We start from the raw sequence: 27,050 nt of genomic DNA, 5'->3' as shown, positions 1-27,050 counted from the left end.
TTTTGGCATCGCCGAATCGGAAACTACGAATCGGAAGCTGACTTCAGCAGCGTCCCATCAAGCATGGTCCGGAGAAGCACCGTGGAGATCAGTCAGTTGTAGTGAAAGACACATTGCAACCTGCAGCTTGGACACTACTGAAGCAGCATGTCGTGGCTCTTCGGCTGGGGGAAGGGCTCCGGGTCGCCGCCGGTGGAGGATCAGACTGGGGCTGCTCCCGCTGAAGGGTCCGGGGGAACACCGGGAGGTTCGGGGGGAGACAAACCCGGAGATAAGTGGAGTAACTTTGACCCGACTGGACTTGAGAGAGCTGCAAAAGCTGCAAAGGAACTCGACAAATCACGTGCGTATAAATGACCCCAGATTAAAAATAAACATCTTACTTTCTTTCATCGTACATGTGCTATTTTTTAAAGTTCAACATTTTCCCTACTGAACTGGACAAACTTTCCCATGAAAAACTGGCACGTTGTGTTCTTTTCGGATGAGAGCGCTTCACGCCGAAGTCCATACAAAATGTCAGGATTAAAGTTAATCGTGTAATTTGCAAAACATACACCTTGAATATCATGTCATCAGATCACTGCTAATCTGTCAGGTGTAATACTTTAATTCGGCACATATTACATGTCAGAGTGACCTTCACAATATTAACATTTCAACTTTTATAACTGGTTTACCTCCATCAAACACAAGGCCAGGGACTGACAAGAACAAATAAACAAAATAAATCAATTTGAGCAGACTACAATAATATATGACCTTCCTGAATGTGATGTATTTTATCAGAAAACTAAGTCTGAAGTCTAAAGGAGTTCTGCGGTTTGTGTATTTTTCGGGTGTTTTTAAATGGAGTTTGGTGCAGTTTTTTTCTTCTTCCAATTTGGCGGGGGGATTATTTACAATGCTGCATTCACTCGCTACAGATTAACGACACATTAGATCATGGTTCTGTGTGTATGCAGGATCTGATAGGTTTATGTAATTGTTACTTCGCCACAAGTGGATTAATTGACCTCCACAGTCTGCAGCAAAGTTGGGATAGTTTTGGTGGGCGTGTCAGTGAGCAAAGAGAACAAAGTGTCCCTGCGAGCTCAGCTCTTCACCTGTTCCTCACATCAGTCCCCGCATGTCACTGTGTGCACATGAACATGTTTAGGGCTGTTTACTACATGGGGTATTTTTACCCACCACAGTACATACCTGTTTTTAACGATGGTCACTGTATTCACCTTGAAATTGCAGCATGTGCTTTCTACAAACAGACTCCCTTCTGCATCATCTTGTTGTGGCTGTTTTAAGTATATTATACAGAAAAGTGCAGCTATTGTTTTTTTAGTGTTTTTTTTTATTTTTATCTTTCAACAGGACATGCCAAAGATGCGTTGGCACTGGCTCGTATGCAGGAGCAGACTGTACAGCTGGAACATCAGAGTAAAGTGAAAGTAGGTGTTTGTGGAGGGGGGTTCATCGTCAGAGTCAGGCATATCCTAATTCTGTGATGAACTGATACTGCGTTTAGAAGAAGTGATAGGATAACCCTGATGTCAGTAAACACAACACTATCCTCCCCAACAGGAGTACGAGGCGGCTTTGGAGCAGCTGAAGGGTGAACAGATCCGCATCCAGGAGGATGAGAGACGGAAAACACTTGGAGAGGAGACAAAGCAAAACCAGGCAGTACGGAAACCACACTGAACACATTGATCCTTTTCTTACAGTAAAACATGACAAAAATAAACGTGTGTGTGAAGTTTTCACCAAAAAGTAGTATGCAGTATGTTTTAGACTGACTGTTTGTTGTATCACCTCTAGAGGGCACAATATCAAGACAAACTTGCCAGGCAGAGGTATGATGATCAACTCAGGCAACAGGTAATCCTTTTGAATGGACACTTGTAATAAATATCAGCTGTACCTGAATGCAGAGTTCATGGTGTGTTGTTGTTTTTTTTTTTTTTATCCACAGCAATTCCTCAACGAGGAGAACCTTCGCAAGCAAGAGGACTCAGTGATAAAGCAAGAGGCCATGAGGAAAGGTAGATGATAAAACCAAATGCACCCTTGATGATGTCATATAAAAACTCTTTTATTATCCCACTTAAAAGTGCAATAAGTAGGATTTGTGCTGCTTCATAGCAAAGAATTACTGTAATATATCTGCAGGGGTCAATGAGGGTGTTGACCAGTGACTCAGATTACATGAGTTGCTGTGAGATTTGTGGCTCTCTACAGTCTCTGTATGGCCTGTGCACCACACCCTTTGGATATAAGACTCACAAAATGTTAATATTCTATTTTTTAGCATCATGATAAATTGTCTCTTCACTAGGCAATTGCATTGTGTCTGTGCTCTCATTAGCCAGGCTACTCCTCTTTTTGTCTTAATTCAAAAAGGAATATAAAACAAACAACCAAAAATGTAAACAAATAAATAGTGGTGGTGGTGGTGGTGGGAGGGGGGGGGGTACATATAATCATAATCATCAAAACAAAAAGAGCTATGTTCTTATTGTTTTGATTGATTTCATAGATTGTTTATGAAGAGAATATTAATTTAAAGCTTTTCTAATCAATGTTCTTACATTAACGATGGGTCACATGACTGTGTGTACCGTGGAAGAGGTCACACGTAATGACAAACGCACAGAAAATGATCACCCGACACTGCAGCAGCCAGCTGCTCTCATATCCCGCACGCTACCTGCCAGCACTAAACAGCAAACAAGTTAGCAACTGGCTGGTGAACACAGAGGAGCATTTAGCAGCTAAAGAGCCAGATAGATGCCTCAGGAGTTGGTAGAGACCAAACCAGAGAAACACAACTCCAAATGAATGTTGCTCCATGTCCACTGCAGGTGTAAACAGGCACCTGTTTGGTTGTATGTTCACCAAAACAACTTTATAAGATGATATTAAGTCCAGTTTTGTGTTTACAGCATGTTCTGCTGCCCCTAAGTGGCAAAAAAATAAATGAATTCTGCTGTTATTATCAATGCTATTCATTTTTTTAGTTATTGTATGTTGACTGTCATTGCAGCATCTTGTACAGCAATAAAAAAGAATTAAATGACAGAGACAGAATATGAGATGATAAATGAAGAACAGGCTCAATTAAAGCAGTCACAACATTATCAATAATTCAGTAGTGAGTTTGCACTTCTATAGAAAAAATGTATATCACAAGTTAAAAATGCCATTATCAGGAAAATGTGACTAGTCAGTTACAGGCCGCTGTGAGCTGTGTCACAGGTAAATCATACCTTACTTAGTGGCCACTTCATAGTCAAATGCATTGGTTTCCATATTAGAAGAGCTTGTAAGTGCAAAGAAACTTTTAATCAGTTCAATCTAGTTTTCACTTTGTGTTATAATAATTGATTTAAAGTAGGTCAGATGCTCAGCCCTGTCAGAAGTAATCTTAAGCATGTAGTTATTAATGTCTGCGTCTCCCCCCCAGCTACCATCGAACATGAAATGGAGCTGAGACACAAAAATGACCTGCTTCGCGTTGAAGCGGAGGCCAAAGCCCGCGCGCAGGTGGAGAGGGAAAACGCAGACCTGATCAGGGAACAGATCCGCCTGAAAGCTGCTGAGCACCGACAAACTGTCCTTGAATCTATAAGGTGAGGACAAAATGACTTTCCACTTTCCTTAATCCTCAGGGTAACTGGCATGTTATCTTCCAGTATCTTCCTCGGCTGTCATTAGCTGTTAGACAAAAATCCCAGGGTGCAGCAGTGACTGTGGCTGCCACAGTGGAGGCAGTCAGTGTGATAATTGGGTTTTGTTCCTGGCAGGACGGCGGGAACGGTGTTTGGGGAGGGATTCAGGGCCTTCGTCTCTGACTGGGACAAACTCACAGCCACGGTAAATCCATGTCAGACCTGTCACGCTTTGTCACACTTTCACCACAGGAGGACCGCAGAGGATTGTGGGAAGCAGCGGTCCTCATGTTTGATATACTGTGTGTTTAAAACGTGTGTGTGTTTGTTTTTTTTTCCGCCCCACAGGTCGCTGGGTTAACCCTGCTGGCTGCAGGAGTGTATTCTGCCAGGAATGCTACAGCGGTGGCTGGGCGCTACATAGAGGCTCGCCTGGGCAAACCCTCACTGGTCCGAGAGACCTCCAGGATTACTGTTGCAGAGGCCATCAAACACCCAATCAAGGTCAAACTGCATCCAAATATATAAGGCTAGATGTAGCTCTAGATGTACATACGTATTATTTCATTATTTTGTTGGTTATAAGAACCACTGAGTCCTGTTTTTAATTGAGGTTTTCAACATCAGTCTAACACCTGGTAGTGCATCAACTGTATTTTCTGACAAGAAATAGTTTAAGTGGATTTGTTTACTCATTTATCATCTGCAGCATGTCCCGCTAATCCTGCCAAATGGGCTGAATTTAGGAGAGCTTTAGAACGTAACATGAGAATAGTGAAAACTTCAGAAATGCTATCAGTTATACCAAGTGTGTAAAATGAATGAATACATTAATTTTATTCCTCATACACCAAAATTATAAGGCGTGGATGAGCGCTGAACGTTTCGAGTAGTTATTTTCATCGCTGCTTTGGTTATTTTTACACATTTTTACCCCAAAATCTGTATGATAGACAAGAATGATGTACTTTGAATGATGAAGCCTCTCTGTACAGTATGTTATGAGTAGATAATAAAACTATAATTTAGTTAGTCTTAAATTTATAAGCACTCAGATATCAAATATAACTCCTGTGATAGTTGTAACTGTTTTAAATGATTTGTGGTGATCAGTAAAACAAGTTGGCATGCAATTCCCTCCTGTTACAATAACCTGCTGTATATTCTGTTAACCAAATATTTTAGACAACCAAACGTCTGAGAAGCAGACCTCAGGATGCGTTGGAGGGCGTAGTGCTCAGTGTGAGTATTGATATCTGTTGCATTCGATATTTATGTAGTCGTTTTATGACTTGAAATGCTGAATGCTGTCATTGTGCTCTGAATCACACAGCCAGCTTTGGAGGAGCGTGTGAGGGACATTGCCATTGCTACTCGAAACACGCGGCAGAACAAAGGCCTGTACAGAAACATCCTGATGTATGGACCCCCTGGGACTGGAAAAACACTTTTTGCCAAGGTGTGGCTGAGTCACTAATCTGCCCAGTGCTTTTATTGAACAAATCACAGTATAGATACAGACATGAAACGGGATGAGAGAGAGAGAGGTGTGATATGCACCAAAGGGCCCCGGCCGGCATTGTATTTTTGTGTTGTTGTTTTTTTTTGTCCAAGTCATAATTCACAATTTTTTGTGTGCACTTTTGTTTTTCTAATATTTTCTGCACTATTGATTGCACTTGTTATAGTGAATTCACAAAAACCTTCACATTTTTTTACCTAATACTCAGAGTCTGGTAGGTATTTTCTGGCAAAAATCTCCTCCCACATGACTGAAATCATCTTATTTTACTGGTTTGTAAGAACCAGGTTGTTAGCATGAGCAATGATTGCTGAACACAGAAAATACCAGAGCAATGACTGATAATGAAACATTTCACTACACAACCTTACGGATCTTTAAAATCTTTATGTACAAAAAGCTTTTGATAAATTTCAATTCTTTTCCAGCTGTATAACAGTATATTTTCCATATCTTTAATTTATTATTTAATATTTTTAAGATGGTTTTGCATAGCATCGTTTTCTTTTTTGCCCATCTGGCCCTTTCTGAACAAAGCTCTTTCCATTGCCTTTCAGAAACTGGCTCTCCATTCAGGGATGGACTATGCCATCATGACAGGTGGGGACGTGGCTCCCATGGGGAGGGATGGAGTTACCGCCATGCACAAGGTGTTTGACTGGGCAAGCACCAGCAGGCGAGGGTAGGCCATTTAATTAGTTCCATCAACACTGAATGAATCAGCACAAATAATGTATAAAAGTGAAAAGTCAAGAAGGGTATATTTGTTACATATATATCTGCTGATATCTGACTGGCTAATTTCATTAAAAGCCTTAAAGAAAATGGCGGTTATTAAGCTCATTCTCTTTGATGTTCTCTGATCCTCTGCAGCCTCTTGCTGTTTGTAGATGAAGCAGATGCATTCCTGCGTAAGCGAGCCACAGTGAGTTCAGCTGCAGTGTCATATGCATGATGATGATGCCCTCTGTTTTAATCAAATATTCACAAGTCATGATTTTTGCATTGCAGGAGAAAATCAGTGAGGACCTCAGAGCCACCCTCAATGCCTTCCTCTACCGCACTGGGGAGCAGAGCAACAAGTTAGTATCTTACAGTATTAACTGTGCATGGCTGGACATGAAAAGGTCGCCGTCATGACTGAAAAGGTCACTGACCCGGTCTAAGTAGTCATATTTTCTCTTCTCAGGTTCATGCTGGTGCTTGCTAGTAACCAGCCAGAACAGTTCGACTGGGCCATTAATGACCGTATTGATGAGATTGTGAACTTTGCGTTACCGGAGCAGGAGGAGAGAGAGAGATTGGTGCGCCTGTATTTCGACAAATTTGTCCTGGGTCCTGCCACTACAGGGAGACAGTGAGTACACTTACTGTATTTCAGTTACTGCTGCTGTACAGCAGAGGTGATTTACTACCACAGAGGAAAGCGTTGATCCCTAGAGGTCGCCTCGCTAGCTCAAGTTGCATAATGGTGTGTATAATGTATTCAGTCCTGAAACCAAAGTGCTGTCTGAGTCTTACTTATGGCTTTTCATAAAATGGTGTTTAAGTTCTCAGGAAGTAGTGCGGAAGCTGTTGCAGCTGAGTGTATTGGTTAGATGAAACCAATAATGTATGTAAGATCAATGATAGGAACAAGTTGAAGCTCAAGGCTCATTTGTTGTTCTTTACCTCAACAGGAGGTTGAAGTTGGCTCAGTTCGACTACGGCCAGAAGTGTTCAGACATTGCAATGCGAGCAGAGGGCATGTCTGGTCGTGAAATCTCCAAACTTGGTGTGGCCTGGCAGGTAAGAAGAAAAGCCTGTTGATGCAAAATATGAATCAGCTTAGAAACAAATCCAAAGCCAAACTTTTATTTCCTTTGTTGTTGTTGGTTTTTTTTTTTGCAAGGCTGCAGCATACTCTTCTGAAGATGGAGTTTTGACCGAGATGATGATTGACTCAAGAGTTGATGATGCCATCAAGCAGCATGCACAGAAAATGGACTGGCTGCTGACGGAAGCAGGTGAGGGGGTTGGCAAGGTCGGTGTTCTCCTCCCTAAGGAAATGGCTTCAAGAATCGCAGGCCAGGAAGCCGCAACTCTTGCACAAGCTGAAGATACATCCGCACAACAAATCCTTCCACTGCTTGAGGTTGTGAGCAGCGCTGCCCAGGCAGAAGCAGCCCCTTTACCCTCTGAAGTGGAGGCAGATGTTATCCTCAAGGATGCAGCCACTTTGGTCAAAGAAAGTGAAGTTGTTGCTGCGCCAACTGCTGAAACCGTTGTTGAGGTAGCTACTGCTGTGCCGTCAGTGCAGGAGGTTGAGGCCATTAAGGATCTGACTGAGGAGGTTTTAGGTACAGCTGCAGCTACAGACACTGTTGTACCTGAGATAAAGGACATAGTCACTGAGGTTAAAGAGGCTGAGGGTACACCAGCTTCCACTGTCCAAGAAACTGCTTCTCTGAGTAAAGAAGAATCAAGCACTGATGTTGCTGCGCAAGAGACCCTGACTACAGAAGTAGCCATGGAGGAAAAGGATATTGCGGCACCCTTGGAAATGACAGTCTCTGCTGTGGCTCAGGAGAAGGAATTAGACTCTGTTGTCTCTGAGGTAGTCCAGGAGCCAGAGGCTACCGTAGCTGGACTCTCCCAGGAGACTGTTGTTCAGCAGTCTGAGTCAGCAGCCACATCTGTTGATGGTGTAGAAATTGAAGCTACGAAGACTGCTGAGGAGCAATCAACTGATGCTATGAAAGTGGCAGAGGACATTGCAAACAATGTAGCTCAAGTGACTGAGTCTGTGGCAAACATTGTGAAAGAGGCTGAAGTAATTGCAACAGATGTGGCCAAGGTGACTGATGCTGTAGCAACCATCGCAGAGGAGATGGAGGCAGCAGTCATCAAGGACGTTGAAGTGATGGAAAGTGAGGTTGGCAAGGTCGCAAATGAGGTTGCAGTAGAAACTGAGCCTGAAACATCACAAATTACTAAAGAGGTTGAAGTGGAAGTGACAGCGGTGGTGAAGGAGTCTGACATTATGGCTGCAGAGGTTGCCGAGACTACTACCAAGGAAGCAGAAGTCACCCCATCAGAGTTTGCAGTGGAAACTGAATCCACAGCCTCAGAAGAACTCAAGGAGCCTCAGAATACTGCTACAGAGTTTACCGCAGAGGCTGAGACTTTGGCAACAGCGAAAGACCCTTCAATTACAGAGGCTGCTGCCAAGGAAGATGAGGTTATCCCAGCAGAGGTTTCCAAGGAAGCAGAAGTCATACTGACTAAAGTAACCCAACCAGAGTTTGCACTGGAAACTGAAGCTGTACCTTCAGAGGTAGCCAAAGAGGCTCAGACTGCGGCTGCAGACTGTACTGTGGAGACTCTGGCTACAGAGATTGTCAAAGAGCCATTATCTACAGAGACTGCTTCCATGGAGGCTGAGGTCACCGCTGCAGAGGTTTCCAAGGAAGCAGAAGTCCTACCAACCAAGGAGTCTGACACTGTAGCTACAGAAGATGTGAAACTGCCAGAGACCACTGAGGTTGCTGCCAAGGAGGCTACAGCCAAAACAACAGAGGTTGCAGAGGAGGTAGAGACTGGAGTAACTGAAGTCCCTGATGAAAAGGACTCAGCAGCTGTTCCCGACATAAAAACCAAGGTTGATACAGAGACTGTTGTGTCAGGACAGTCCGAGACTCTTGACAGTCCAACCGCCAAGCAGTCGGCTGAACCCAGTCAAACTGAGAGGCCTCCCAGCACTACAGAAGCTGAAACCAGTCAAATTGAGAAGCCTCCCAGTACCACAGAAGCTGAACCCAGTCAAACTGAGAAGCCTGAGAAAAAACAGAGTGCAGATGGCACTGACAAACCTCAAGCCGACTCTACTCCAACAAAATGATAACTTGGGATATTTGATGAGATGTAATTGTAAATCAAGATTGTAAATCAATCCAACACCTGAGCCTTATTCCTCATGTTTTCAAAGGGAGAAGTCTGAATCATTTACCCTGAATTCTGTCTGCTCTTCTATCAATACCGTTGTAACCCAATGCCCGGGAAAGCCAAGATTAGGCTAACAGTTTGATTAACGCTCGTAGGTTTGCAGAAGTCTGAGTAAAGGGATGTATGGACACATCCACCAAATGGACCATCTGAAATTGACATTCTCGCATGTTTGCTGAGCGGTTATGGCAAGAGTTCAATTACACGTCTGCAAAATGTTCATTAAGAACATTTCTTCCCTGGCTCTTCTTAGCAAGACCAGTGCAGTTGAGACCTGCCCTTGACAAATATTATTTTCACCTTCCATGGTGTGACAGTGGGTCCTGCTGGTTAAAGGGTACGTTCACAGTTTTTCAAGTTTGTCTTAAAACAATGGTCCCATATGAACATTGAAACAGGTTTTGCTCGCTGTAATCATTCCTCCTGTTCATACTAAGATCTCCTCTGAATGCACTTACAATGTAAAAGATGGGGGGACAAAATCCACAGTCCTCATTTTGAGCAAAAATGCATTTAAAAGTTTATTGGAAGCTAATATGAGGCTTCATTCATCTGAGTTTCTCAAATAGTCTTTTTAGTAAAAAATAATTCCCTCTTTGTGTCTCAATGGACAGTGTTTTCCTGTTCAGTTGCAATGCAAGGATCATAACAAAAAGAGGGAATCTGGCACTGAAACGAGTAACTTTGAAAGATATTGACTTGAAAGTTCACTATGAAGCGATCTCTTAATGGCCAGTATGAACAGGAGGAATAATTATAGCAAGAAAACATGTGCCAATGTTCATTTGGGCTCCTGACTGTTGTTTTAGGACAAACATGAAAAATTGTGAACCTGTCTACTACTGTGAGCCATACAGGTGTTTTTCAAACACTGTGCTTTAGACTCTGTGATCTTTCTCGCACATGTGCAGAATAAAAAACACACACACACACACAAAAATGCACCAACACTAAAAAAGTTTATATTCATGCTGAAATGATTAACCAACCAATCAATTAATCAACAGAATTGAGTGGAAATTAATCAACAATTTTGGTGATCAGTGAATTGTTTTAAAGTCATTTTTCAAACAAAAATTGCCAAACATTCACTAGTTTCAGCTTCTCAAATGTCTTTGACTTTTGGGCTGTTGGCTGGACAAAAAAAAAAAAGACATAATGGACTTTGTTTTTCGGTTTTGTGACATTTGGTAGATTAAACAGTGAATTAAAAAATACTGTAGAGATTAATCAATAAAAATAATAGTTGCTATTTTTAGCTCTGTCTTCAAAATGACAATGTGAATACTTGTGGTGGAAAATATTTGTGACTGTCCATTCAGATTGAAGAGGTAAACATGTATTTGCTAAAGAACAGCCAAATGCTGCCTGTGAAACTTGTCATAATGTACCACTGGATAATAGCGGAGGGCTTTTCTCAGTTGCATAAGGATGTCATTGGCATTGTTAGTCATTTCAGAAGTGTTGTTAGTCAGTGCTTATGAAATTTCTATTTGAATTATAATAAACCGAACTGAAGTTGTCAGCATGACCTCTCTGTATAATCTGTCTGTTGTTTCTGCTCTGAAATAACCTCTCACTATGAGAATGTGTTCTCAGCTTCGCTCATATGATTGGAATGACACAATCAAACATCAGAGGTCACTGTTGTGCTTCAATGGCACTTTTAATAAAACAGACATTTCATCCTCACAACAGCAATGTCTGGACAGAGAGGGCGAGGGGGGGGGCTGGGTGAGGGTTCCCTCTGCTGATAGGCTGGTTGCTCCTGATAAGTGAGAGGGAATTGGATAAAGAAAATTGAACTGTGCTGTTGAGCACATTCGTGGGGAAGATGGAGGGGTGTGTGTATTGAACTGACTCATCTTGGCTGGCATTTATTTCTCCTCCTGTGTCTTCTAACGAACGATAATATAGCAAAGAGAACCCCGACCACAACCACGTCCGCTCCCCTCCCCCTCACATATTTACAGGAAAAATTAATACATTCAGTTAATTCACTAAGTAACAAAGCTAATTAATCTGTGTTTTTAGCAGAAATCACATGGTTTCACATCCAGTTTTCAAACGGACTCGTCTTTCTGTTCCATTCCTATAATCTTTACCCACACGGTCCATCATTAGGTTTTCTATTGATAAACGACTCACACAAAAATCCCCCCACGCACCCCCTTTTAAAGACTGTTAAATCCCACTTGCCCGTATTTATAACTATTTACAGAAGCAGCAATCTAACCATCACAAAAACCCACCCACCCACCAGTATCATTCGCCCCCTCCCACACCAACAAAGTCCCGCTCCCACCCGATAGAGAAAAAAAATATCATGACACCCGTCTTGCCGCCCCGTTCCATACACTGCCCACATCTTACCCTGTTCTAAAAGAGCATGCCAAGTTTAACAATGAACACAGAAAATGTCTCTATACAGAAAAAACACCCTTAAAAATGTCTTTTTTTTTTTCTTCCTCCTCCCACAATGGTGGACATGGACATAAGACAAGATTTCAGTGGCAACAAATAATCGTCATCTTGCTTCATTTGGGGTTTTTTTTTTTTTTTTAGTGCTGACAGGGGCCGGGTTTTGACATAAGAAAGTCCTGTCATGGGGTTTTAAGGGGGCCATGTTATGAACAGTGGGAGGGCAGTTTTCCAGGGTCTCTGAGGCAACAATTGGCCATGGGGCAGTTTGGGAAGGGGAGTGAGGGGTTTTGGAAGGGAGGAGTAAAGAGATTTGAGAAGGGGCGGGGTCTAGTTTTTTTTTTGTTTTGTTTTGTTTTTTAGAGTCAGAGGTGGCGGGGACTGGGGTGGCCGTTGTGGTAGAGCTTCTGCTTGATGTGGACCATGTTGCCACTGGAGTCTTCCAGCTGTCTGAGCTGGGCCCGGCGACGGAGGTCTCGAAGGTTGCAGAACTGGGGCAGCCATGACCAGGACGGGGTGTCTGGAGAGAGGAGAAGAGAGGCAATGGGGCAGTCAAGGGAGGCAAGTGTTAGCATCAAGCCTTAGCGTTAGCATGTATTATGTATACACTGAAGAACTGGAAGTTGGTATTTTGAATTTGTTCTAATGCAAAACTCAGATCTGATCCCTCAAAGCAGATTTCACAGGGTAAATCAGAACTGGATACTATCAAAGTCACATATGTAATATATCACAAGAAATAATCACAATATCCATGAGCCTGAAGAGGAAAATGTAGTCCCAACACCCAACCCCTTTTTTCTTTTTACTACTAAGCAGGAATCAAACCTACAGTGTACGTATTTACTGCGTTATAAAGTGCTCTCAGGTTCATAGTTTTATAGACATTTGAGAGGAAAGAGTGTGCAGGGATTTTAGAAATACTGAGGTTATGAGTCCTGCTTGCAGCTTTGACGAGTAAGATTTTTTTGCCTAGTTCATTTAAAAATTACAAACTAGTAGTCTTCTGGTTATAGTACTTTATCTTTTCAACACATGTATTAAAAAATGACATAATGTCTTATTTTTTATGTAAATGTTACAAAGAAATTGCATAGAAGCCTAGAAAGCATACAGCTGCTGATGTACTGTATAATATATGTGATGTAAGTTACATTATTATATATTAATCCTTATTAATCCGAAAATAATCATCTGGTGGGAGTTTTCTTTAAACCACATCACATAAATAAATTGATTGATTATAATGTATAAAGCCATATACTCTGCAGGATGATCCAGCACGCTGAGTAGCTACAGCCCTGAACAGTGTCTAAAAATGTTAAATTTTTTGACATTTTGCTTTCATTTGACAATTGACAGTAGAGACAGAGAGGACACATTGGGAGAGAAAGGGAGGGTGGCTGGGGCGTTACGATTAAATGGCATGTGCTTGAGACAACTAGGTCATGGCGACACCCCAAGTTTGAGCATTTGAAAAACATGAAAACAAGCCAATATTTCAATGACAAACTGTAATAAACTGGAAGAAGATGAAGCTGCCAGAAAGCAGAACCTTTCTGAGGTCAAATGGAAAAGAATGAAACATCATTAATGTAACAGAAAGTGATGCGACACCGATGCCAAAGTATCAGTATTTTATTGTAATCACAATATATCACAACATTATCTGCTCCCCTACTCTACTCCCACTAAACAACAGTATAATAGTGTAGTAACAGTATATGTGAGCTTGTTAACCAACATTGTTTAGCTTGTGTAGCTGTGCAGATATGAGCAAAGAGAAACTGGGAAAAAAAAGGCTTTTGAAGACACACTCATGAGATCAAGACACACAATAGTGTAAAATCCGACTTAGCCCTGGTTTTCTGCCTCTAAATCCAGTTAGAGGCAGACGAGACACATCAACAACCAGCAACACAGAGACCACATTTCTGAGCTGTGAACTGTCCTTTTCGTTAAAATGTGAATGAGTCCAAGTGCCTCTGTCACTCAGTTTCTCCTGTAATATGTATGAATGGTGGCCATGGCTTTCTATATATATAAAAAAAAAGGATATTGACTTGTCATTTTGTCCATCTCTGATCTGATGCATTTCTTTCATTATGACGACTGAGAGTTGAAATGGTCTAAATGCTGCTTTGCTACCCTGACAAGAAAACAATTTGAGCAAAATATATTTTTAATTTCATTTTCAGATTGTCAGATTTTTAAAGGAAATCTCCAAAAAAGGGTATATTTAAAAAATGCAGGCTCTGTATCTTAAAATCATATCTTCCATACAACATTTAGTATGTTCAAAGATGGGCCAGTTAAGCCAAAAAAATGACCCAGAATCAGCTGCATTAAGGTTTTTGTACTCCCTGGTGCGCTGCATAAAAGTGAGTTATGAGCTCCACACAGACCTCAGACTGGAAAAAGCTGGTGTTTAATATGTCTTTTAGCCACCAGCTTCATCACAGCTGTAACAACTTTTAATTCTGGGAAGTAGGGGTGAGTTTTTTTTTTTTTACAGCGAGGGCAGAGTGACAGAGACCAGGTAAAAGATTGGAACGTTGAAATATTGGATGAGAATGGAAAAGGGCACCAATCTGTTCAAGTGCACCACGGCGTTGCCCTTCATTCTTCACATTTGTGTCTGGACTGCTGCACATGCCCTGGCGTTCTTTCTCTACGGTCAAAAGGATTTTACAGGTGATTTTTAAAGATGTGCTCACCTGTCAGATGCGTCTCTCTGTCTTGCGCCTACCGTTCTTTACGTACAGAATGCAGAGGCTTTTTAGAGGCCAAAAAAAAAAAAAAAAAATTAAAAAAAATCAGCGACTGACTGGAAACAAAGTGGGATTTCATGAATGTGAGGGGTAACGTGAAGAGGGGAATGGCGGAGCAGACATTTGTGCTTGTCAGGTTATAAACCGGAGCCGGCGAGGCGGAGTGAGGTCCACAGAGACAAGAGGAGAGAAGGAGGGGAGAGCCCCAGACAGCAAACCCAGTAGCAAATGGCCCTGCTAGAGGATGAGCGAGAGGAGGGGTGGTAGGGGTGGCGGTGGTGGTGGTGGTGGTGGTGGTGGAGTTGGAGGGGGGGAGGTGTTGGGTGGAGAGGAGGTGAGGAGGGAGAGAGAGTGAGTTATTTATAGCTGTGAATGGGTATGCTGTCCACAAGGACTGCTCTGAAGGGTATCCAAAGGAAAAGGGGCAACGAAGACAGGTTTCTCTCATTTGAATAAAAGGATGGAGATGGAGTCGGGAGAAATGATAATGCGAGTGGAGAATGGGAGGCGAAGACGCAATTGTTATGCTCTTTTAGGGTGGGGGGAGGTTAATGCTGAACGCTAAGTCATCATTTTCTCCATTTTTGAGATACTTTTTTGTGTTTTCTTTTTCCCCGGTATCTTTGCAAAAGACTCTCTGGTATCAGATATTCACAGTGCATCAGCGATAAGGGAAAAAAAAAAAAAAAGTAGCTGCAGCAGGAAGCACTGTAAAGGAAATGGCCAGGAGTAGATTCAATAAGTGAGGAGGGAGGGGAGAAGGAGGGGCTAGAGATGGAATTAGGAGGAAAAAAAAAGCAATGGGAATCAATGTGCATCTCAATGTGCTGTGTGTGTGTGTGTGTGTGTGTGTGTGTGTGTGTGTGTGTGTGTGTTTCTCACTTGCCATTCCAGCTGCTCTCTCTCGTTCTATTTATAGCTCTGGAGGAGAGAGAGAGTGTGTGTGTGTGTGTGTGTGTGTAAGTGGGGGTGGGGATGTGACAGAGTCTCCATCCTGCAACCCCCCCCCCCCCCCTACCTCCCAACACGCACACCCATACACCCTTCCCCACTCTGTCAGCCTCACCTTCACTCCTCATCTCAGGAAGGCTAAATGAGTGTGACCTAGCATCAACGTCACAGCCGACAGACACATATAGACACACACACACACACACACACACACACACACATAGAAGCGAGGGGCATTCCCTCCCAGTATAAAAGAAGAAGCCTACAGTATATCCCCCACTCTATAACTGCTGCTAATGAATATGGATGTTTCCTCCTCTCTGGGTGTTTTTTTTACGATGATGTATTTTACACTCTTGTACTAACGCACTGGAAAAAACAGCATTGTCTCACTCGCTGCTGCAAAACTGTCTATGTGCAAAGCAGCCGCCTGCAACTGTCTTCAAGCTCGTACAATTCAGCTTAAACACTGAAAAAATATGTATACCACATGATATTTTCTATCCTAAAAACCCGTATTAGTGCACTTTCGGGTTCACTTCAGATCACTTTTAAGGACTGTTCATCTTTTTATTCTTGCTTGATGCTTCCCTATCCTGCCTGAGGAGCTTTTCCATGGCGGTCAGACTATCCAGGTCACATATCACCTACTTTTGTTTTATCCTTAAAACCGAGGATCCAGGCCACCTCCATAATACATACCTGTCCTGACACTGAGCAGGATGTTCAACCAGCAATTCCTGTTTTTACAGGATTTGTGGAAATCTTGAAATGTCACTCATTTGTGCCCTAAATTTTTATCCTTGCTGGGTGGATAAGTCTGTGAAGCAGTCACGACTGTGAGAAACTAAAACACTGTAATCCAAGATGCTAATAGCCAGCTCGTCAGCGAACATCTCGCCAGTGCACGGAGATGATTCCTCTGCGTTGCTGGCGGTGTCTCTTCAGCAGAGCACCAGACTATGAGGGATTTCATGCTGTCATGTCATGATTTCACACGTGTGTCTAATATGCTGCTTAGCTTTAGAGTCACTGAAAGCCTTTTATTTCTTTGCCTGTGTCTGCACAACCACACAAGCCAAATGAATGTTGATGAACTACACACCACATGTTCTGTCTCATTAAATCTGCTGCATTCCCTTTTCTTTTACTCAAGTAACATGCATCCTTCATCTGTCAGGGGGGGACGGTAAAAGGAATGAACAGATAGAGGGAGCGCTGACAGGGACAGGAAATTACGGAGCAACTGTCACACTCAGTTGGATTTAAACACATGGTATGGAGGAATATAGCTTTCACTACAGCGCGGCAGATGGTGGGAGGGAAGTCATTTCTCAATCTCAGTTTCTGGTGTCTCAAACTGGAGCCTGGTTTGAACCAGTTTTGGTAACTGCTGTATATTATATTCATATATGTGTTAATTCTTGTTATCTTTAGTGTAATGTGATTATACACATCTATACACTAAGACGTTCAATCTATCCATCCGTGCCTTTCTGTAAACTGTTCAATCTATATTTTACAGACCAGGTATAGTAGATATAAATTATGTTGTGTCATGTTTTGTTTATTGTCATTTACTGTGGACACTTATGGACCACATTGAGTTTCCATTGACCTGAACCGCATGCCTTTACAACATGGACTGGAGCAGGAAATCCATGCAAACGTGCAGACGGCATACATGTAACTCCATACAGAGAGCTACAGGGCCAAAGTTCACACCAGGACTTGCTGTGATGTGACAGCGCTAACTGCTGAACCACTGTGCAATCATAATGTTCTCAATGACATTCGCAGACATTTCTGGGGCATACAGCTGCTCTTGAGGCAGCAGTGTTGTCGTTACTTGTGTTAAAGGCCCTGCATACGCATGGTAAAGCGGCACAGGTGATTTGAATGACTTTGGCTGATTAAACATCTCTTCAGGACTGTGTGGGCATGTACAGACTGTGTTTGATTGACATCTGCCTCCCTCTCCTGTTTGCTTTGTTCTGTGGGATAAATTATACTTTTATCACTGGGTGTGCGCCAAAACCTGGAGGGTACAATGCTGGATTGTGCAGGTAGGTTGTAGTTTCCCCTCAGTTTGAGTTTAGTATGCAAATCTGCACGCTGTTCGGGCCAACTTGAATTGACAGCTCTGTGCCACAAGTAAACTAAATACCAGATATACCAACAGCATCATAGTGAATAGTGGCTGAATTCTTTTTCACTGTTACACTGTCATGGGTTACTGGGACACTTGAATAGAACAGAGCCATCGTTAATTTAATTACCAATACCAGCAAGTCAAAATGTCTGCTGTAAACAACGCTTAAATAACACGTGTACCCCTTTCTGATGCAAGCAAGAGCCCAGAATCCATGTTTGCTGTCACTGTGAATGCAAATTGTGGTATCCTGGTCAAGCGTAATGACTGGTGTCTTGTTATTACCATGAGGTTGCTGGGCAAACTGTGGAGACTCCAGGAAGTTGTTAGTTGCAGCCCGGTATTAATTCTGCTTGACCTTAGCGGTGCCTTTGATTGACACAGTGGACCACAATATTTGAATCAATTCTCTGAAAAGCATTGTTGGCATCAGTGATGTGGTGCTAGACAGATTTACTTCATACCTGATAAAACGGTCTTTCTACTGTGGTTTATAGACCTCAAGCTCTACTGATGTCCCCCAAGGGTCTATCTTGGGTCCCTGCTTATTCTCTATTTATATACTCTTCTTGGGGCTTATCATCCACAGAAACAGACTTAATACCGTTGTTATGCAGCTGACACACAGCTGTAAAGCCCAATATAGCCCTGTATCATAAATGTATCCTGCATTATATCATGTCTTTCTCATATTAAGGAGCAGATGTCCAAAAATTTCCTCCAGTTGAAAGTCTCAGAATCTGAGATCCTAATAATTATTCCTCCCTGTCTCCTTACTAGCACTATTAATTATCTGATGTGTAGTCTTGGTAAGCTGTCAACAAATGTGAGGCCAGAAGCAAAACATTTCAGGTCTGTCATGAGATGTTCAAGTGGTGTACTGTAAGTGTGTTTTATTTAACTAGAGCACGTCACTAAGATGACATTTTTTCTTTTATTTGCAGCCCCAGAGAAGGTCATTCATGTTTTTATCTCCTCCAGGCTTGATTATTGTGACATACTAGTGGTCTTAGCAGGAGAAATATCAACATACTACAGTTAATTCAGAGCACTGCTCCCAGGCTAATTGCACTCTCTAAGAGGAGTGACCATATTACCTAAATCCTTGTTACCCTCCACAGGCTGCTTGTCAATTTTAGAATTGATTTTAAGGTTTTATGTAAGGCTCCTGCTCCTGTGTGTGATTTGTTAACCCCACGTGAGTCTGATTGCTGCTTGAGATCCTCTTTCAGAGCCCTTAGTGATTCCCAAGTCCCTCCTCATCACCAAGGGAGACCAATCTTTACTGTCTGGAGCCTCCAGCTGTAAATGTCCATGAATTAGTGCCCTGTTTTAAATCCTTACTCAAAACTCACCTTTATCTTCAGTATAACCCTAATTTTTTTCAAAATTTTATTGTAGTATAATAGTATTTTACTAAGTTTAAATTGGTACTCCAGGAATTTAGTCTTGCATTTTCACAAAAGTGGGAGACTTTCAAGGTTTTAAAAAGTCAAAGTAAAGATATCCTGACTTACAGTAATTAGTATGGGTCAAGCTCTAAAAATAACAGATTCTACATTTCCCATAATGCAACTGGATAGACCCTTACTGCCTGGTTAATGTCGTTCAAACTCTACATCCCCAGTTTGTAACACAGGTTTTCTGGAAAAAGTTTGAAGTCCTGAAGCCCAAGTCTAAAAAATAACCCTGATGATGTCATTAGGGTTATTTTCTCAGACTTGACAAATCTAAACTGATCATGTGTTAAATCGGTGGAGTGCCCCTTTAATCATTGGTTAATATTATCATTACTTTTACACTGGAGAGCACTTTGTCAGGTTTTTTTTGTAAAGCACTATGTAAAAGTTTATTCTTGCACTTGCACTTAGCTCAACTGCCAAATTGAAGCTAACATAACGAGCCTATAGCTATCACAGAAAGCCAGTTATCTAGCCAAGAATGCCAAGGTCATGAATGTAATTTGAGAGAATTGCCATTTTGTTACTTGGCTAACTCGCACCCTGCAAAGCTGTTTTTTTGTTGCTGTTGTTGTTTTTTTGTCTTGCCATTAAAGTTTTAAAAAATTAACACTTAACCAAGTGTTAATTGGTTGGTTGCATTATCCTAATTATTTAAATTTCTATTAATATTCTATTTTGTTTTACTGGATTGCTTTGCTATTTTGCTGTTGCAATGTCCCCAGTGAGATCATTAAAGGTTTAGCTTAGCATAATAATAAGCAATAGTAAGCAGAGGTATTGTATCAAACACTTAACATTTCATATTATATCCAAACTAGTGATGAAAAGAGATTTAACCGAACATGCTGAGAAGTGGTTTTATTTTTGTCAGACATTAACTTCTCTGTTTGTTTCAATGCTAACGCAACATCTTATCTAACGGGCTAATACCGAGAGACCTGTCAGAGCAATATAGTCGTATAATTACACAACTGTATGCCATCAAAATTAATTTAAGAATGATATATTTAAATAAGCACTCTATCTGTAGGTAATTTAATATGAATCAGCTGTTTGTGAAAGAAACAAGAGCAGTAAAAAGGCCAAATTTAATCATTTTGTTGACTCAGATTAAGTTTTTCACAAAGATCTATCTCTATAAAAGCACTCCTAACATATTTTATATCCTGAATTTGTATAAAATAATGATTACAATCGCTTTTGTTTTATCACACCTCTATTTTTGAGATTTAAGGTATGATTTTATGTTGTCTCATTAAATAATTTTCTCATAAGTAATGAGTTGGATATATTCAGAATATAGTAATTACATTTAATGATGATTTTATTACATTAGCATATGACTGCTGCTGTTTCCTGAAAACAAATTAAGAGAATTATTAGTGAAATAACGTTTGAAGTATAAGCCGCCCAAAAAAGAAGACAGCAATTTAAATTTAGCTTAACCTCATCTTATAGCCTAGGTCTGAATCATCACACAGTTGGAAGGTTTGGCTGTGATTTTTTTCCAAGAGGTCGCAGTCAACTGAGAAAAAAAAAAATCAGGCGAGAAGAGCCAAATATGGACCAAGCAATGGGGGGAAGGTCATTTTCCAGAGCTCTACCAACTGCTGTTAACCTGGCAGACGCTTATACATGCAGATACATGGTGGATGGTTACAGATACATACATTTCTGCATACAAGCAATGTGTTGATACGATTTGCCACCACAAATCAGGCTTTGAATTATAGATACTTTGATATTTCCCCTGTCAGATTAAGGTCAGATTAAGGTTATTCAAGTTTTTGTGCCTTTGAACATGCTGTGACATGTTATTTCCTGTCATGTAGTAGCGCATTCGCACCTCAGTATGCACAACCAAAATGAACAGAGGAAGATTTGTATGAAGTCTGCTGATGTTTTAGGGTTGCTGAGCTCATGTTTCAGTTTTGTATCTGCACTCTGCAGCAGCAGCATCAGCAACAGCAGCACCTTCAGCCAAATAGCAGACATTGTCCAGCTTACCGTAGTAGCGACTCGCCCTCCAGGCCCTGACGGCACAGTGTAGGACTCCGTCCAGCCACAGCAGCAGCCAGCTAATGCAGAAGCCCAGCAGCAGCCCCAGCATCAAGTCCATCTCCTGCTTGGTCACACTGTCACTCACAAAGTAGTTCTCTGATGAGTCCACCAATGAATTGTCCCCATCATATGGGATTACATAGTGGACATGATGCCTGGGAGGAGGACAGACATGGCAGTGTTAGATATATCTGAGAAGATCTAAATCAATATTATGTCCTTGTAAGAATCATTAAATTAACGCACAATTTTATAAATCAAAGAGGAAAGAGGACTTTCCATGGACACTTTTGATTTAATGTTATATCGTATATATATAGTGGAAATTGTGAGAATAGTATTTAATATATACCTCTTCTAATTTGGATAATGTCCAGAGATTTCTAACTTTTAATCAAATTGCACTATTGGACACTTTGCTGGAAACCCCCTCCAGCACCCGTGGGTGTCCCCAGGCTGCACTTTAGGCAGCTGTGGTTGAAATTTTTAAGGTTATCCAGAGATATCCAGCTGGTGAAATTGCAGGAAAAGCTCATGACCTGAAAAAAGGAACGAACATTTTCTCCCATATCCTAACAGCCATACCTGCCCATTAAAAACCTTTCTGGATAAATAAAACATTGCAAAGACAAAAACAGTGACTAGTGATTATTCTGTAAAATAGGCGTTACATTAAAAAGAAAGCTTAATTTTTTTTTTCTCATCTCACTTTGGAATTAAAATCATTCTTACTAGAAAGTCCCTTTAACTTCGTTCCAAGTATGAAAGAACTCAATATGAATTGAATTTTAATTGTTTTCTCCACAGATCCACAGGCTGATTGCTACTACACAGGTTTTCACATCGCACAGGAGACGAAAGAAAAACTGTGGTGAAAAATATGGAAATGTTACGTTGATAGAATGCAAATCTAAAGAAAACTAATGTTTGTGGTGATTGCAACTAACAGGAAGAACATGCACGATAAGACACACAGCAACTACTGATCAGCAATCATCCAGTTCTTTACATTTACATTTATTCATCACATTGCCCAGCGCTGATGCTCCACTGCTCCAATAACTTCTGTCTTCTAAAACAGATACGTCCCTCAGTTGAAAGTCTTCCTATACTCGTATTACCTGCCCTCCTTCGAGGGGATGAAGGCTTTTTCCAATCACAACACAGGCAGTTGTCTAACAAACACTGGAAGGGAACACAGTGGGAGCTGAGAGATTAAACTGCTGGAAGGGAGTACAGAACGATGTACACTCACACCCTTTGGGACATTACACTGCGAGATCATTTAATTCCTGTCACTACAGAGGGTTGATAACAGGTTTGGACTGATGCAGGACTTTTTTTTACAATAAAAGAGTACTCCAGCGATTTAGTATTTCACTTCTACCTAAAAGATGTGCAAGAGACTTCTAGTATGGGTCAAACTCCTACTGGATCCTTCTTTCCTATAATGCAACATCATAGCATTTTCTTCCTGCAGCTTAGTAAATGCCCACATCTTTCTAAACTGCACATCCCGAGTCTGTAACTCAGGCTTTCTGTTACATATTTGTTGTTTCACTTGGTGTCACTTGAGTATTTTTCTGAAGTCTTTGACTAGAAAATTGACTTCGACATGTAAAATCCTATGATACACTAGAAGTTATACTAATGTTTCTGATTTGATTAGAGTTAATTGAGGAAAAAGTGAGTATCATGAGCTGCTGTAGACAAAGACAAAAGCTCAACTTCATTAACAGAAAATCTACCCACGCATGTTGATTGACAGATGATCTCTGGGTAGTGCAGTGCACAAACAAACACCACAGCACTTAGTACTGAATATGGAGAGAAAAAGATCTTGCAGATTAGCACATTAAGTATCTTACTGAAGACGTAAAGCCACATGAGGGATCAAGCCCCCACTATTGGACCTCACTGTCCCAAGCCATCCAGTCACTGAGGTCCATTAATGCCAAAAAAAAAGCTATTCGTAAAGATAAGCCACACACTGAAAATATAATTTTTTGTCACTGAATTCACCATTGTTTTGAGGATAAACTGTCTTCCGGGTCTTTTTCTTTTCTCTGAAGAAGGCTTTTGCCCAAATGCCAGTAAATAAAGCTGCCTGTATTCCTTTAAACTAACTACACCTACACCCTGCAAATGATTGTGAGTCTGTCTTCCTTTCTAGTGAAGAAAAAAAATAAAACTATTACAGTTTTGCATGACACACACACAATGAGAAGAGTGCACCCAGCAGCACACACAATCCACTCCTAGATCTCTTCCCTGCCTCAGAGGCAGCTATAGGCCGGGCTTTGGCCCGTCGGAAAAAGCTACAACTACATCCAAATCAGAGCACAGAGGCTGCCAAATAAAATGACACTGGCTGTGTCCTCAAGCCTGATAAGGTGAGCGCTGTGGGCGTCACGACACTTCCACGCCTCGTGGATGCTCTTTTCATCCACAGAGTTTCTGCTGTTTATGTGAAAACAGATAACTGACTCTCACTCAGGAGTGTTTCCAGGTCAATGAAAGACACTGTGCCTACAGTAACCTGGAAACTAACAATAGGGGCAGAGGTTTGACTGTGCATACTGTACAGTGGTATGGAGTAGAGCTTATGTATTATCAAATACCTTCATAGGAGAAAAAGGAACTTTTTGGCATCATAGATATTGAAATCACTGCTTAACGCTGCTGATATTACTTTATTTTATAACAAATCCTGTTGGCATTCATAACCAGGGCCCTTTTACAATAGCAAAGATGACATAATTGTCAAAATAATATTATAATATTACTTAAAAACAATCAGTAATCATTATCTCATCAAAAATTCTGTCTCCAAACTGCCATTTCTTCTGTGCGTGTGTGTCTAGATTAGTCTATATCACTTCACATCTGTCAGTGCACGGAAGAGACCTTTCCAAACTTTGACTCTTATCCCTATCTGACAAGCATAATCTATCAGTGTCTGATGATGACCCATTTCTGGATTTACAGGCTAAAAAAACACAGTAGCACTGGCCTCTTAATGCTGCTAATGAGCTGCTAGTATATCAACCCCCTCACTGCAGCATGCACACTATACACTGCTGTTTTGTTTGAATGTGTATCTGTTCAGCTTGCACCAACATGAATAGTGACATTCCCTTCTTAAAGTACTAATCCTGGCTGTATAGTTTGGTCACCTGCAGGACATGGTCCAACCAGGACCAAATATCAGAATATAATAGTCCTATAGGTGTGAATCTATTGGATGAAAGGACTCTTACTTTAAATCTTGCTCTAACACTGTTGCCATACCCTCGGGCACTGTGGATAGTTAAGACCAGAAAAAACAGAGGCCCATTTGTGTGCCCTATGTCTCTGCTACAGTCTGCTGTATCACATTCTTATACTGTTGATGGACAATGCATGATAATGCTGATTAACTCCGAATTAATATATTAATGAGTGTCCTGGTGCTGTTTTCCCCCACTTCAAACCAGCTCTCACTGTGACAGCAACCAGCAGGTAGGCTGATGAGCAGCCAGTACCCTCAGCCCCATAGCACTTCTTAAGCCTTAGCCACTCCACTTCAGCACTCATATGTTCATAATTGGCCCAGCAGCAGGTTTATATTGTCGCCGACACCGTGTAGGCCCGTGTGAAAGCGCACTTGATGCTCAGATTGTTTTTTGAACGGCCTTATATTGCTCACAGTTCATTACCTATTTATGGCTCCGACACACACCTTGGTTATATGCAGCAAAGCCGAAATCCTCGCTGGCGATATAAAAACACACCGCGACCAAACGTGTCATCGAAGCGAAATAAAAGCTGTATGGAAACACCAGCCGCTATGTAAGAGCACAGACAGGCTGATACCAGGTTGGCTTTGCGGGGCTCCACCGACACAAATCTTCGAGGCCTCTTCAGCAATTAAGAATTGACGGGTAGAAAAAAAAAAGCACAAAACACCCCGTTTATCCCAAATATTGTAGGAGGATGATGGCATTTACCTTCCACAGTTGCAGTGACAGACGCGGTCCTCCCCTCGTAGATGCGGTAAGATGTAGTTGTGAAAGCGATCCAGTAGTGCGTTCATGTCCATTAAACAGGCTATCGCCTGCAAAGAACCATGCCAGTCAGCTGGGACATGTCAAGCAATAGGCTAGGCTATTCCTACAGACAGCGAATGATTCTTTCCATTATTATAAAGATAAATAACAATAATAAGGATCAAAAAGAAAATGAAGAAAATAGCCTTGGCAGATCCTCCCGATTCTAAGAGAGGGACTCTTGCCACAAAACGGACTTAGATTATTTATTTATGACAGCAGGTAATTATACTAACCTACTTCCACATGTCATTGATAGGCCTGCTGTGAGGTAGTTTCTCGCGAAATGTGATACATTTATGGCACATTTGAGATAATTTAATTAAATATTAGCCTCAGTTCGTAAATTAGAAAACCATATTGTGGCTGAGGGAGGTGAAGATGTCTTACCATTACAACTGAAGCACCAAGAATCATAAAAATCATGGTGGTTGTGATCATATGCATCAAAACTTCCAAACTGGCCGCCGTCCTTTGGCCCGGGGTCCTACCCGCGGCGGTGGAGACGCTCCGGCTGGGCTCTGGGCGCTCTGTCCCGGCAGGAGCCGCTCATGGAGCCGCCGCGCCGCTCCTGGCTCCCCGTCCCTTCAAACTGCCCGGTCTCCCTCCGTCCCCTCCTACACACGGCAAGCCGCTCTCTCAGCCTTCACTGCGCCCTCGCCATCCAAGTATCCCCCCCTCCCCGGTCGGTCGGATGCGGCTGCCGGTCGCTCCAAGGAGGCAGTCTTCTCCTAATTATCGATGCAAAACTGATCCAGGTGCGTTTCTCTCTCTATCCCAGTTTAAAAAAAACATACAGAAAACAAGTGAATGGCTTCCTCGATATCCTCTAACGGGTGCCTCGGTATCCTTTCTCCCCTGTTCCAAGTTATTCCACACCGGGGCTGCGCTTTAATACCGGTGAATTCTTCTCCTCCATCGGCGAAAACGGTCGATTTCTCTCGCCTGGACGTTTCACAGAGCTGCACCAACTCCTCTCACGGCCATCGCCCTCGTCTTTCTCGGAATGCTTGATAACATCGACATGAGGTCCAGATAGCTCCGGTCGGGAACTAGACCCACCCTGCGCCCCGAGTCCAGTCCGGATCCAGCAACGGCAGCTGCATCAACGCCCGGAGCCAGACACGCATGATTATCCCATCCTGGCTTCCAGCAGCTACACGAGCATCCACTCCCACCTCTAAGAGCGTGTGCGTGAGTGTGTGCGCACGCGTGCGTGAGAGAGAGAGAGAGAGAGGGAGAGAGAGAGGGAGGGAGAGAGAGAGTGTGTGTGTGTGTATAGTGGGCGGTATGAGAGGGGAGAACTGCAAGCTGCCTTTATGGCATAGTCCTATAGGCTCATTATTTATAGTGGGTACCTGCAGATGCACTGGAGCGGGCTTCAAGAATGGCACTCTTCATGATGATTTAACCTCCTTTTTCTCCAGAGGCTTAACCCCCTTTTACCCCGCAATTCCTGCACCCTGCACCCCACTCACCCTCAACACACACACATTCACCCCTAACACACACACACACACACACACACACACACACACACACACACACACACACACACACGCCGCCTTGCATTGCAGCGCTTCAGTTTCTGATTCTGCGCCATTTTTGCTGTTTCTTGTCCTACTATCCCGCTTGTTTGCCGCCTAAAGTGACCAGTTAGTCTTAGATTTTAAGAGATAGATAGAGAGAGAGAGAGAGAGAGAGAGAAATAAACCAGTGTTTTTATATACAACCTTTATAAGTTTCTTTATAAGCAGAGACAGTTTTCCAGGGTGGGAAATCAGAAACTCGCAAACCTCAAATGTGTCTGGTCAAAGTAAGACAATGGCTTATGACTCTGAAATAATATATTATTTCGTCTTTGACAACTGTTAAACAAATGACACAGAGCTAACTTTGAAAAGACATCTATCCTGAAATCCTCCCTGATGGGATTTTATATAACCTCCAAAGATGTCTGATGATTCTTTCT

General features: G+C 42.0%; 2 protein-coding genes across 2 annotated transcripts; one reads left to right on the top strand and one right to left on the bottom strand.

The window, feature by feature from the left end:
* The first annotated feature begins 35 nt into the window (after positions 1 to 35).
* LOC137184139 (uncharacterized) lies at positions 36 to 10,696 on the top strand. The gene is made up of 16 exons (XM_067591539.1): positions 36 to 343; positions 1,369 to 1,445; positions 1,579 to 1,680; positions 1,816 to 1,875; positions 1,970 to 2,039; positions 3,461 to 3,626; positions 3,801 to 3,870; positions 4,014 to 4,169; positions 4,851 to 4,907; positions 4,999 to 5,124; positions 5,745 to 5,869; positions 6,061 to 6,112; positions 6,199 to 6,269; positions 6,377 to 6,544; positions 6,867 to 6,975; positions 7,079 to 10,696. The coding sequence occupies exons 1-16, from the start codon at positions 148 to 150 to the stop codon at positions 9,065 to 9,067; spliced, it is 3,594 nt and encodes a 1,197-aa protein (XP_067447640.1). The 5' UTR covers positions 36 to 147; the 3' UTR covers positions 9,068 to 10,696.
* A 1,015-nt stretch (positions 10,697 to 11,711) lies between these two features.
* Positions 11,712 to 26,474, bottom strand: tmem240a (transmembrane protein 240a). Its single transcript, XM_067591541.1, has 4 exons — positions 25,469 to 26,474; positions 24,980 to 25,086; positions 20,937 to 21,145; positions 11,712 to 12,112 (listed from the first exon to the last, which is right to left on the bottom strand). Exons 1-4 carry the CDS (start codon positions 25,523 to 25,525, stop codon positions 11,958 to 11,960), a joined length of 528 nt encoding a protein of 175 aa, XP_067447642.1. The 5' UTR covers positions 25,526 to 26,474; the 3' UTR covers positions 11,712 to 11,957.
* Between the last annotated feature and the right edge of the window lie 576 nt (positions 26,475 to 27,050).

Source organism: Thunnus thynnus, chromosome 6, assembly GCF_963924715.1.
Source record: "Thunnus thynnus chromosome 6, fThuThy2.1, whole genome shotgun sequence".
Lineage (NCBI taxonomy): Eukaryota > Metazoa > Chordata > Actinopteri > Scombriformes > Scombridae > Thunnus > Thunnus thynnus.
The sequence above is the reverse complement of the archived record's forward strand: the minus strand, read 5'-3'. Positions and strand labels throughout refer to the sequence as shown.

What these genes read in the sequence shown, in the direction of transcription:
- LOC137184139 (XM_067591539.1), top strand. Translation starts at nt 148, where the DNA reads ATGTCGTGGCTCTTCGGCTGGGGGAAGGGCTCCGGGTCGCCGCCGGTG. An exon ending in GAAAAACACTTTTTGCCAAG is followed by an intron (nt 5,125 to 5,744) that starts GTGTGGCTGAGT and finishes ATTGCCTTTCAG; the next exon opens with AAACTGGCTCTCCATTCAGG. An exon ending in AACTTGGTGTGGCCTGGCAG is followed by an intron (nt 6,976 to 7,078) that starts GTAAGAAGAAAA and finishes TTTTTTTGCAAG; the next exon opens with GCTGCAGCATACTCTTCTGA.
- tmem240a (XM_067591541.1), bottom strand. Translation starts at nt 25,525, where the DNA reads ATGCATATGATCACAACCACCATGATTTTTATGATTCTTGGTGCTTCA. An exon ending in TTGGTGCTTCAGTTGTAATG is followed by an intron (nt 25,087 to 25,468) that starts GTAAGACATCTT and finishes GGTTCTTTGCAG; the next exon opens with GCGATAGCCTGTTTAATGGA. An exon ending in GAGGGCGAGTCGCTACTACG is followed by an intron (nt 12,113 to 20,936) that starts GTAAGCTGGACA and finishes TCCTCTCTCCAG; the next exon opens with ACACCCCGTCCTGGTCATGG.